We start from the raw sequence: 13,308 nt of genomic DNA, 5'->3' as shown, positions 1-13,308 counted from the left end.
CTACTGGTTTAGTCTAATATCGACCAATGTTTTCTTGGATCTCATTGTGAACCACTCAGTATGCAAGGATAACTTTATATTTCACTTCTTATTTTTATTTATTTCCTATCTCAAATCTTTAAATATGGAGGAACCAAACCATACACAAACGAAAATTTTTGAAATGTTTCACTAGTCCTTCATCAGACCGCGAACTAGCATCTTTTTAATTTTTCATTTTATATTAACCTAGACCTGCAATAATTTATGCAAGGGATCAACATAAAAGGCGTGTTAAATGTGAATGAGAGCAACCCATCGGTGACCATCAGGCAGCATGACATAAACCCAATGGTTGTCTTGTATGTGCACCCCTCAACCTCCCAAGGATATTGGTAGGAAGGGTAAGAGTGCAAAGTTCGAGGAATGGAGAGATAATTTGCAGTAGAATTTTTATATCGCGATTTGGATAGGTCGATTTGGAATTCGGAAGTCTTTGTGGAGAGTTTGGTTACTAACAGAGAAATGAGAATCGGTGACTTCGCGGAAGAGTTTTGACTGGAGGGAATGGATTCTGTTAAGGTTTTATTTTTAGATGTTTCTTACAGTTCCAGTCCTTAATTCAATGTAGGAGCTAGAAGAGCTGAGTAAAGTATTTTTGTTATAAATGGTAAGTCTTGAATTTAAGTCTAGCTCTTTTTTTAAAATTCTAACATTATAAGTCGCGTATTCATGTCAACCATTTATCATCACAAGTGTTTGATTCAATCTTCCGCTGGAATTGATTTAGTTAAACGTAAGGCAATATTTTGTGATTTTAAGGATACATACTGGGACATGTTTTTATTCTCCATTTAAGGAAGAGGAAACATGGTTACAAGGTGGTCTTGGAGTGATCAAAATGGTAGAATAGGATTGAGATTTGCAGATAGGATTGCTGTAACGCCAGAAAAGGTAAGGGTGATTGTTTTATGGTGTTGAAGGAAGTGTACACGCTGAAAAATAATAGACCTAGGATGCACCCTTGAGGGACACCAGAGAAGACTGAAGGGATAGAAGAGGTTGAGGTTCGATAGCTATCATGGACGAAATGATCAGATTGGTAGGATTTTAGCATCACATAGTATGTATTAGAAAGGAAGGATTTGAGTTTCAGCAGTAAACCCTTGTGCCAAAAACGATCGAACACCTGGGAGACGTCTAGAAAGACACCAGAGCAGAACTGCTTACGCTTTAGGTATGCCGCGACGACGTCTACAACATGATGAGTTTGATTGAGTGTAGTAATTTTAGGAGCCAAATTGGTGGAAAGGAATAATGTTGGCTGTAGATAGTATTTCTTGCACAAAAGCAAGAGCACTGCACATGCATTCAGTTCTATGATGCTTTTATTCCAGATAAGAGATCTGACCATTTATCAAGGTTATCATGGGTTGGGGTGGTTAGGGAGAACTTATGGAATAGATATAGCCAATGTGCATACCAGGAAGTCTTCGACCGTATGATTTTTTTTTTTACCGATCCACCTCCCCGCCGTACCTAAGGGAGACCCCGTACCGGCGGACCACGGCCACTAAACTAATTCAAATGGGATGCAAGTTTAGGAGATCTTATTGTGCTTAATGGCTTCCTTCGACCTTGCCCTGAAAGGGAAGGCCCAAGGAAGGAGGGAAATATTTTTCTTATTAATTTGCCTAATCTAATAGGTCGCCCTCTTGCTGGTTAATCCTTTTGAATACACTTTCTAATAAAGATATATATACAATATTTTAATAAATAACTAACAATTATGGGTACAAGGAGTAACCAGCCCGGAATTAAAAGTTCAGGGAAACGCTAAGATTTAACAAGTAACTTAGTTATCGTAGGAAGAAAAAAAAGGAATAAGAGAAAACTAGTCAGGTACTTTATCGACTATAGCTCGGCTAACAGGCTTGAGGAACTCAAACGTCCTCTTTTCTTTAACCAGTTCGTTGAGGGTCGGTGGCCAAATGTGGCGGAAGAGGAGCTTTAGAGGTACGAGACCGTATGATGTCTAACGCTGTTATTTTTACAAACTTGGAAACTGAAAGATGTAAGGTTTTAACAATGAATGAGAAGTGAAGCTGTAAGGTGTGTATGTATAATGGGCGTGGCGATGTTTCTAAGTAAATCGTATAATATGGGGTTGGAATTGGTAATACAAATAATTTACGGACAAAATATCGTAGAAGTTTTTCTATTGAATCAAATTGTTGATAGCCCCATACCTGGCAACCGCAACATAGGGTCGAAAGGCAGACTGAGTTGAATACTTGACACGACTTTTAATGGAATTACCTCTTGAGTGATTAAAAAGGACCACGTCTTGTTGATTGCAAACTTTCTTAATGACTTTTTTCTTCAAATGATTCTTCCACTGCAATCTGGAGGAGAGAAGAACAAGATATTTATACTCATTAACCACTTCTATTCTTCCCCCTTTATAATACCAACGGTCCGAAGACTTAAATCTATTACCTATTCTGAACACCATAACCTTTAATTAATTGATTATATACTGTTATACAAAGTGAGATAAATATGAAAAATTAGTGTCACAAGCGGGACTCGAATCCACGACATCTGGATTTGTAGCCCGGTGCACTACCATCTCGCTATCGAACTTCAGCGACGTGGGTAAACTCCAGCGGTAGTGCTGAACGGGTGAACTAACCCGGATGGGTTCGAATTTAGCTCGTGAAACTAATTTTTTATTTCAACCTCACTTTGCTTAAAAATAATTATTTTAAAATAAAAATATACTTTGGTTTAGGTGACAAACAAAAACATGATTAACTAGTTTTGTTGTTGATTGATTTACTAACTTTCTTGAGAGTTGCTGAACAGTTTTAAATACAAAATTTCATATTTTGTTAATTCTATACCATTTTAAAGAGATCTTTTGAGAAAATAAATTTAATACATATATATTAATTATGAAAGTTAATGTTAAGTTTTATTACGTTTTGAAATAAGAAATAGGCGGGGGAAATTTATTCTTTTGGCAGCCTGATTGGGTTTAACCGTGTAGGAGGTTATGCTGCAGTACTAGAACTGTCAGTTCTGATCGGTGGGATCGATTGGTTTAGTATGTAATCAACCTGTTACATAATATAAGAAATAATTGAAAGTTAGTTTTACCTTTTTCTGGAACGCAATAAACCGTTGATAAGTTCTGTCAGTCGAATATCTTCGCAATGGGGGTATTTCTGTCCTGCTGCAAAGGTGGCGGGGAAGATCTGTTGACGCCAGACGCGGTATGTCGTTTTGTTTAATTTTGTCCTATTTCTGTGAAACATTTTCCTCCAGGAAACTAAAAGAAAGCGTATGGCCGAAGCGGCAGAAAGAAGGCTCAAGGAAAACGAGTCCAGGGGCGTCAAGAACCTGGAAAGCGTGAAGAGGATGCAGGAAAAGGACAGGGAAAGAGAGAGGCTGGAGAAACTTCAACAGGTGCGAGGAGACAATGGTCCTGCGCTGAAGGTAAACACAGTTCTGTTTTAATAACACCATCATTTCATATCTATAACATTATTTTATCACCATTTTCACCCTTTATCTCATAAGTTTTGCTATGTTAAGTGTGAATTGTAAAATGACAATACTCATATATAGTGTCATCCGGTGTCTATTTTGGTGCTTACTGCTGACCCAATTACCTTGTAGATAGAAACTAATAGAGAGAGTGAGGAAGCCATTTGCCAATTAATGCCCCTTAACCACAACTTGAAAGGCTTTAAGATTTAAAAGCCTTAAAACTTTGGCAATAAAATAAATCCAAACTTATTGTTATTGAAAATAATTTGTAAAACAATGGGTGCAATCTCATTCTTATAAGGGAACTTTAAATAAATTCAAGTTTGTGGTTTTTGTTTCAGTGGACGGTGTCGTAAGGAGAGACAGTCACTGACCGAACGCTTATCATGTCCTACATCTCTCAATTTCAATGTTTATTGTTTCGTTGTGCACCCATCGCATTTTATCCAATCTCAGGTTGTTTAAATTGTTCAACTGGTCCAGGGAGCATCACATTATTGTCAAATTATAAGGGATAAGTATTTATATATATTATAATAATACTAATAGAATTACTTCTGATGAATTTTATTGTAACAAATATTTTTATTACATAAAATGAAATTTTAAAAAACTGTTTTTAACAGATATAAAATTATTTTTTAATGTTTTGCATTTCTCTAATATTGTAATATTTATGTGTAAATAAATGATTATAGTGCATTGTACTTTCGTTTCCATTTTTTTGGACGGAATTGATTACCTTTAATAACATAATAATAACTAAATTAACATAATAGCTTAACTATTAAACTTTTATAATAAATTAAATTACAAAACAGCAAAAATATGTCTTGGACATTATAACATAAATGGCTATTTTAGAACAACTATTAAATATGATTGTGCAATAAATTCAATTTATTTTTAAATTACGTTAAACTATTACAAAAATATATATTAGAGCCTTTTTTTACTTTTGGCATTGTCTTAGAATAATTAAATCAGATTTTAAACAATCCAGTCTTCAAGTTTATGGGTACAGAAGTTCTATATTAGGCGTCTGGAATAGGTATATTATCTGGTACTGTGAATATACACAGAGGAAGCAGTAAATCTGAAAACAGAAATAGAAAATTCAGCGGTGTACAATGACGTCTATAGTAACCGGTAAAAGGCCACAAATCACAGGAGCCCAATTGTGAAAATTGTATACAATTCAAAACATGGCCAGGCACTTACATTGTACGCCATCCACAGCCAGTTCAGTAACGTGGGAACCACAACTTCAAGCTGGAAAAGAAACATGTGTATTTTTAATAAAACGTTTTAGTTTCTAATAAAAAAAATAATGAAAATATTTTATTATAGTTAGCAGTATCATCTAAATATATTAAACTTTACTAAACAATTGCTAGGGTAGCTAGCATTCTTTCGACTCTGCTTTAAGTACTTGTTTTTGTTGTTTATGCTAATTAATTCACCTTTTTCTATTTTTTTTTTGTTTTTGTTTGGTAGCCTGTTACAAAGTATATATTACAAATGTGATCACCGGTTTTTTTTTGTGTTTTTTTTTTTGATAGCCTGTTACAAAGTACATATTACAAATGTGATCACCGTTATGTTTTTCTTTTCACAAGGTCACAAACTCTGGATCCAGACATCTTGAAGAAAGCAAATAAGCAAATTCAGTTGTTACTGCCAAGCTTTTGGGCCTATTTTGAAGTCATCATCAGGGGAAAACGATCTGTGTCTGCACATTGACATATATAAGTTTTCAGGTGATCTCAAATTTCCTTGAACACTGATTCAGTCAAGGACTGTAGCAGTTTTCACACAGTCATAGCACTAACTCTGATGCCAGCTCATATATGTATTTAGTAGTCAAAATTGACCGTATTTATTATTTTAATTATATTTTCAATCTGTCTTGCTGTTTTATCTCAACCAAGACCTTAGATTAAAAGTACAATTAATTAAACTAATGCCAGCAATACTCCCAGGGGACATATGCCATGAGAAAACAGCCAATGCTGGCACTCATTGTGGCAATTTAAGGGGCATCGGGGTCCTGAGGACATCATCGATTAAAGCGAGAAGTAAATTTTTAATTTATATATTGTAAATAGTAATATAAAAATTAAAAAACAAGATAAGGAATTTTGATAGATTATGTACAGAGTCTGGCATGTTGACTCAAAATTATCTAGAAGCAGTGTGAAATCCAGCTTTTGGTACAAATTAACCAAGCTGTCCTTTTTAACTCTTATTTTGGAGCAGTTGAAGAAGTAAATGAACTCCAACCATCACAAATCCCACGGGCAATACTGATGCTTTTTATCAGTACATTTTAAAATGGGAAAAAGAGAAAAATCAAACTGTAAAACATCAAAACTTACAAGTTACTTTCCTGCCGCACCTACCAAACAAATATGTCTTGTTTGAACAAAACTGATAAAAATGTGTACAATCAATCCCTGGCATCTGACAAAATGTAATAATTTGACTAAGTATAATAATGAAATAAAAATTTTAATTACATAAATGTAGTATCCGTATAACAACCAAATTCCATAAACAGCCTGGAATGAGACAAAGAGGAACATGAGTATCAGCCATGGCAGAATCATCCCTCTGTGCATTCTGCTTATGCCGAACAACATAAGCACTGAAGCACCAATCCAGAGCAGGAAATAAATTACGAATACCATACCAAAAAGCTGCATAGCTGAAAATAATATAAATACAATTGCCATTATTACAAAAAATTGTTTATAAAAATATAAATGAATGTATGCCACAATTTTTAGTTTAAGAATAAATATTAGTTAAGGTGTGATTATAGTTTGACCATTGAACCACCATTGAAGATTGTGGGAGACTAAAAAATTCCTTAATAAGCCAAAAACAGTATTTATAAGCTGATCAATTTAATCAAAAATGAACAAAAGTAAAGTTTTATTTGAGCTAGTTTATGATGGCAACAATGATTCGAGTAATGCATCGTAAAAACCAATGATTCAGAGAATTGAATAAGCCAATAGGTTAAATTGAAAAGAAGAGAATGAAGACTGTGTCCTGAAGTAATCAAGTTTTTTGCAGTTACCCCAACAACCAAATGAGTTGAACAAGTATAATTTAAACAGAAAGAAGTAAGCTTGCAAGTTGTGAAAAATGTATCATGACAAAATAGATATATTAATGTTCATGTAGGGCCCAAAGACCAAGAAATTTATATTGCAGTGCCCCTGAAGTTTTTCTGTTTTCTGAAGTAAACCCACCAACTAAGATAATGGTCTGAGTTGCTGATTATTTATTTAAATAAGTAACGAAATAAATAAGTGAACAAAAAATGAACCTGCAAATTGTGAAGTGTATCGCCAGAAAACAAAATCATGTTAATGTACATATGGTAATAAATGTAGGGCCAAGAATTGATCCTTGTAGCAAACCTGAAACTTATTGTGGTATTCCTGAAGTATCACAGAAACCCCAATAATAACTAGAGTACGGTAGTCACTCTTTGTTTTTCAGGAAGGAAGGCACTCATGGGAACGCAACACGCATACAACTGTCTCGCTATCAAGCGAATAAGTGACACATGGCCTCCTTAGGGTAGTGGAATCATGAGACTTGTATTATATGCACTCAAGTATATATACGTACTATTAATATTTATTCTTAGTGAATATTTCAATCTTCTTACTGGCTGCCAGCATTAGCCATGCCATTGTACTTAGTATATTGTTCAATTTGTATGTGTATAATCAATCAAAACAAAACTAATTACAATTATAATTAGAAAGTCATTAATGTAATATGGTAATAAATATATGGCCAAGGGGATTGATCCTCGTAGCAACCCTGAAGTTTATAGACCCCCAGTGAACCCAACACTAAGATATATATATGGGTGATATATGATATGGGTGTGTAGTATTTAGTGACCGTTAATTAATGATTATTTGGAGATTGTGAGTTGCGGTCTTGGGTGACGTAGGTTTAGAAAAACAGTTTCTTTATTGTGGCAACATTTCAATTTTTATTTAGATCATCTTCAGAGCCTGGGATTTACATTTGTATTCACTTAAAATGTGTGTTTTGTGTCACGACACACAACCGTGACACATCAACACACAAAACACACTTTGAGCGAATACAAATACTTTGATTAAACATAAAATTTCTTGTGTTTTTGTGTACATCATTGTATAAATTCATTTTCACGTCCTACATATATTTGAATAATCTAAACAAAGTTTGTAAATCTCAGGCCCTGAAGATGAATATTTCTCTAAATAAAAATAAAAATGCTGGCACGATAAAGAAAAAAAATTTTTTAAAGCAACATCACACAAGACTGCATCTCACGATCTCCAAATAATGATCTGAGTCGCTGATAATTTAAATGTAATTGAAGAAAAAGTGAACTTGCAAATTGTGAAGTGTATCGCCAGAAAATAAAGATTAATGTATATATGGTAATAAATGTAGGGCCAAGGATTGATCCTTGTAGCAACCCTGAAGCTTATTGTGGTACTCCTGAAGTATCCCAGAAACCCAAATAATGAAAAATTGATCAAGTTGTGATAATTTCAATAGAAACAAAGAGAAAATGAACATTTAAGTTTATAGTTAAACGTGTAGCAATTTATATGTGACTAATGGTTCATTTAAATGAAACTGCACAATACTTACTGCTCCTTACGTCAGCCTCAAACAGCGGAAGATAGACTTGCGATGACTCTCCACCAGACATCATGTAAATTGTGAGAGTCATCAATATTATGCTCATGGCCTAAAATTAATTCAAGTTAAATTTAACTTGGGTTGTAATAAATTATAATTGCGTTTGTATACTACTTACCATGGTATAAACCGCGCAACACCTGCTGCCGGATTTGACATCATTGTTCCATATAAATGGAGTCCAGCACGTCTTTAAAACGACCATTTTATTGTCGAAAAACTAGCTTGCCCGATTGGAAAGTAGTGCTTTGAGTTAAAAATAGAAACGGCACTACATCAATTTCGTGCTTGATCAATTGGGGACGTTATGCCGTCAATTGGCTGGCGGACGAGCCTCTTCCTCACTCGAAGTGTTTTGTCGAAGAAAAACGGACGTTTCTCCAGTGGAAATTCGGCACAATTCATGAAATTGGACGTGGGTTTGGGTTAAAGAAAACAAACCGAAGACATGAGTCGTTAGGTACAACGGACGGTGTGCCACTCCCACTCAGGGTTTATGTTTGTAAATTGTAATGCGGCTTTTACCAGGAGGGGGACGCCCTTTCCACGGCCACCTGCCACAAACACTTACACACATTTCTCTACTTTATTTTATTTATTATTGCCATAATTAAAAAACATTAACTTTAGACTAAGAAAAGTTAATTGTTACAATATATATTTCAAAGTCTTTCATCAATATGTTACAGGGTAAAAATTTCAACTCAACAACCCCTCCAAAAATTTCAAATTCCAACAATTAATTAGCAATTATCTTATTTTAAAAATATTTTCTCCTTTCCCATGGAAAACGATTAAAAGACTATTATCAAAACTCCATGAACAGACGATATACACTTACAAGGAGACGACCTAGTTGGCGGGTCACGGATTTGGGTAAAACTTTTTTTGGCGATTCTACACTTCAAAATGTCGGAAGCATATCCGCCAATTCTTGTGAATAGACCCTAGGTTTCGCAAAAAAGTATATAAAAAAATCGTGACAGTTGAAATTTTTTAATATTCTTATTTCGCCGTTCTACTTGATCCAGTCAACTACGTGAATATATCATTTTACAGCATTTTTATTTAGTTTATAATGAAAATGTAAAGCTATCAAAGTTTATCAATAACCAAAAAATTTCTAAAAACCAATTATTTCGGGAGTAAGCCAGGTCGTTTGAAAGAAGAGGAACATAGCTTTTTAACGACGTAAGTTCCATTAAAATATATAAAATATTTCTATAAGAAAATACACAAAATAGCAAAATTATTTGTCAGAAATTAACCTAATTTTTTAAATGGAAATAATAAACCGATTTTAATGTTTGATACGGTTATAAAGTGCACTTGAGAATTTTTTTTAAATGAATTGTCAAACATCAAAATCGGCTGGGTCCCAGGACACGTGGGAGTAGAGGGCAGCGAGAGAGCAGACACCCTTGCTGTGCTCATAGTCCGTTTTGTGCCATAGATCACACAATGAATACCTTTGACCAATGGGCAAAATGAAAATGAGGAAACAGTGGAATTCACTCATTGGACATAAATCTAAGAAACTTATAGCAATTTTGGAAAGAAAGGTACAACAGAATGCGTCAAAAGAAGCAGGGGAATACTTCTAATCTAACTGGATTCTTAATAGGACACTGCAGACTGATGGTCATTTCGGAAAGGTATTGCAGGTTCTGCAAAGAAGCAGAGAAAACACCTACTTACAAACTGTGGCGCCACATTTGCATGAGGGAATGTTTTGAGATATACAACGAAAGTTTAGAATAAATTCAATCACTGAGACCTGAAACCAGGATTGATACATCTAAATATACATCTAGAACATATTATTTTNTCGGTAAATTTATTAGCAGTAAAAGTATAATGGTTTAAGAGCAATTATTAGGTGAAAAAAAGTCTCTTCCCAATGTCGGCTGTTAGCCATAGTTTATATAAGGTGCTGAGGGTTTTAGCTTCTTTAAGCAATGAGAAATGTACATAAATTATACAGTAACTGATATTATATTGCCAAGAGAGGAACAATGGAAGTGCAATAATGTGAAATTAAAATCTCAAGGCAAAATTTTGTGCGCAATTAGTAAAATTGTTGATTGTGGGCCTTCAACAATTAAATATACTGATAATTAGGAAATGTGTAGAATAAGTGCCAATCAGGCTGGCTGTAAAAACTTCAATGTGTATCCACAAGTGCCACTAAAATAGCAGGAATGTCGCTACTGATAAATATTGAAATAACCCCCCCCCCAGACTGTACGAAATAAGACCAAAGAACCTAAATACCATGGTCGAATGCCATGCTAGAAGTAAAAAAAAAAAAAAAATACTTTCCACCTCTGCTGTGGAACAGGGTAGTGGACGACCTCACAAGTGAATGAAATGAAAGCGGAATCTATAGCCAAGGCTATGAAGATGACGTTTGTTGTACAAGTCACAGTACAATTCACCTCAACATTAAAAGTGTTCACATAAACGGCAGTACATCCTTAACCGACCATCCCTAAGAGAAGGATCAAGTCGATTGCAATGAATAAGGAACTAGGAAAGTTCAATAACCCAGAAGTGCTTGGGAAACAAAAAAACCCTGACTTCCTAGTATTATATTCTTCATCATCATTATCATTATCGAAGTAAAATATTTCAACTTTTATTTAAGCAATATCCAAAAATGGTAGTTTTAAATAACCTTGTCACGAGCCCAATGAATAGAACCTTAAATCAAATAGTGTAAAATCTCATAATTATGACCATCTTATTATTTTTGTCTCCTTTTCATCCAGATCTGAAAGTCACACAGTGCTCAGACTGAATCGCCGAATTCCTTAATTATCTTCTTTTTTTCGCCTACAACTAAATCCATCAAAAGTCAAACAATCATCACACTGTCAATTGTACATATTTTTGTACATAAAAAAAAGGAATAATAATATTTCAAAAATTTTCTTATTTTGATTATAGTTAATGCATATTAAAAAGCCAAAAATTGATCATTCAGTACCAATTGAATGCACAAATTTACATTTTTTTATCAATTTGGTCTTCCTCTCCTTGCTGTTTTAGTATTTCTTCAGTAGTGGGTCATATTTTCATCCAAAATAAGCTAAAGTCATAATACAGGAATAGGCTTCAGTAAAAGAGAGCAATTAAAGCATTGGGAGGAACTTCAAAGTTCAAGCAGACGAGGTTCTTGCAATGCTTGTCAAATGATGATTATATCTGGTTTACAGATGGGTCTAACAATAAGACTAAGTATGGACCAGAAGCTGGCATGTATGAAATAAAGCAAGGGAGAATATTCATATAATCCTTGAACTCATAAAAAGGCAGAGTATTGTCAACAAGACAATAGCCATTTACTCGAACAGATGAGTGGCACTAAAGGCAACTTACCTCATTGGTAGTAAAGTCTAGCCATTTGGGATTGCATCAAGACTCTGTCAGACGCTGGGGAAAACAATAAAATTACCCTTATTTGGTTACCATGGCATGCAGGACAGAGAGGCCATGAGCTGTCAATAATAAGCTAAGGAAAGTTGGATCAGGACACCCACCAGACATGAGCCTTTTGTGGCATAAAAAATTGTCAAAATGTACATCCTTTACACAATATGTACTCGGTAAATGTAGGATTATACAGAGACACAAAAATAGAAGACTATACAATAGAAATAGACATATAAAAATAGAAATTCTAGACTGGGCTAGAATGATAATAGGTCTGCGGACTGGACACTGCAGATTCCAGGCATATGTATTAGGCTTGGAGTAACAAAACCAAGCTTGTGAAAAAGAAACAATGCAAATGTCCTATGTAGTTGTGAGGGCTTATGCAAGTTGAGATTCTTACTCTGGAAAAAGGAAAATCCTTAGGTATACATACAAGAGCCTTTAACAAAACTTTGGAATCTGGTAAAATGCCTTAAACTTAACAAGGAGCTCTAGACAGTGACAGATATTGCACAATAGACGAATATTAGCTGTGGAGCACAAAGTTGTAAAGAGACTATCACCTTTTAACCTCAAAACTGTATTCTTTATACACAGCTTAAAATCTTAAAATGACCAAACTTCACGTTCATCACCATGTCACAAGAGGGAATCTCACAATTTTTCTTGGCACTATTATAAAAATTTTCCATTGTTGTAAATCAATTTGTTGCTCCAAAGAACTAACATTATTAATTAACATCATTTACATTAAAATGGTCCCATTACTCATATAATAAAAAAGTATGGTAGCATATGGAATATGAAACAAAATATGTGTTTGTGAGATTTCTCCATGTTGTCTGCAGAATGATGAATTTTACCTATTTACTTTTTACCTAAGGCCTTGGTTGAGATGAAAAGCTTGTGCCACAAGCGGGATTTGAACCCATGACCTTCGGTTAAGCAGGTAAAACTTTACCTTTAACTAAAGGTCATGGGTTCGAATCCTCGTCTGTCTTTAGATGAAAGTAAAATTATTGAAAGTCTTTTGGTCTTTTTATAGAACAGAATGAAAGGACTTTCAAACAAGCATAGTGGTGATGGTTCTATTACAAGTTCTATCACAAAAAGTGAATCTGCATACTTACCATATTGCATACTTTACTATTTCTAGCATAGTGCATTTCTAAGGAACACCTTGGTACTGTCTTCGCGAAAGATGGCATTCTGTATCATTTTTTAAAATTCTCTATTGACTTTTTTTTTTTAAAGAAAATTGCATTTGAAAAGTATTTTTCATTATTTTAACACATTTATCAGATATAAAATGGCCTGTTGTTAAAAACTCAGGCGTATTACGATACCTTTTAAGGTTGATAGTAAAAACTCATAAAAGCAAACAATTCTATTATTTCTTGTTGAGTGTACTTTTTATACATGAATATGTGTATAATATGTGTATGTTGTGTTAGATGCAATGTCTGAAAATAGGGGAGCAAGGGAAATTCAAGTGATAACAATAAATTGTTTTAATACTATTTTTCCCCATTTCCTGTTCTCATTGGATAATGATTATAAACTATTTTAAACTTTTAAACTGATTATTGAATAAATGTCAGTATGTTA

General features: G+C 34.2%; 3 protein-coding genes across 3 annotated transcripts in view; 1 reads left to right on the top strand and 2 right to left on the bottom strand.

The window, feature by feature from the left end:
* The window catches only part of LOC106665260 (rho guanine nucleotide exchange factor 17), a 72,763-nt gene extending 70,198 nt beyond the window's left edge, over window positions 1-2,565 (bottom strand). Inside the window, exons 1-2 of the mRNA XM_014391569.2 lie at window positions 2,479-2,565; window positions 2,299-2,384 (exon numbers count right to left, since the gene is read on the bottom strand). The gene's annotated coding sequence lies outside the window, so the exon portion shown is untranslated. The remainder of the gene's footprint in view (window positions 1-2,298; window positions 2,385-2,478) is intronic.
* Window positions 2,566-3,014: 449 nt separating this feature from the next.
* On the top strand, window positions 3,015-4,093 carry LOC106665291 (small VCP/p97-interacting protein). The gene is made up of 3 exons (XM_014391615.1): window positions 3,015-3,257; window positions 3,310-3,480; window positions 3,876-4,093. Exons 1-3 carry the CDS (start codon window positions 3,198-3,200, stop codon window positions 3,888-3,890), a joined length of 246 nt encoding a protein of 81 aa, XP_014247101.1. The 5' UTR covers window positions 3,015-3,197; the 3' UTR covers window positions 3,891-4,093.
* Window positions 3,960-8,774, bottom strand: LOC106665290. Its single transcript, XM_014391613.2, has 5 exons — window positions 8,381-8,774; window positions 8,212-8,311; window positions 6,054-6,241; window positions 4,756-4,806; window positions 3,960-4,630 (listed from the first exon to the last, which is right to left on the bottom strand). The coding sequence occupies exons 1-5, from the start codon at window positions 8,465-8,467 to the stop codon at window positions 4,547-4,549; spliced, it is 510 nt and encodes a 169-aa protein (XP_014247099.1). The 5' UTR covers window positions 8,468-8,774; the 3' UTR covers window positions 3,960-4,546.
* Window positions 8,775-13,308: the final 4,534 nt, after the last annotated feature.

This window comes from Cimex lectularius, unplaced genomic scaffold (genome assembly GCF_000648675.2).
Source record: "Cimex lectularius strain Harlan isolate CLEC.00 unplaced genomic scaffold, Clec_2.1 scaffold297, whole genome shotgun sequence".
In the NCBI taxonomy this organism is placed as follows: domain Eukaryota; kingdom Metazoa; phylum Arthropoda; class Insecta; order Hemiptera; family Cimicidae; genus Cimex; species Cimex lectularius.
Note: the sequence above shows the minus strand (reverse complement) of the source record. Positions and strands in the feature narration are given on the sequence as shown.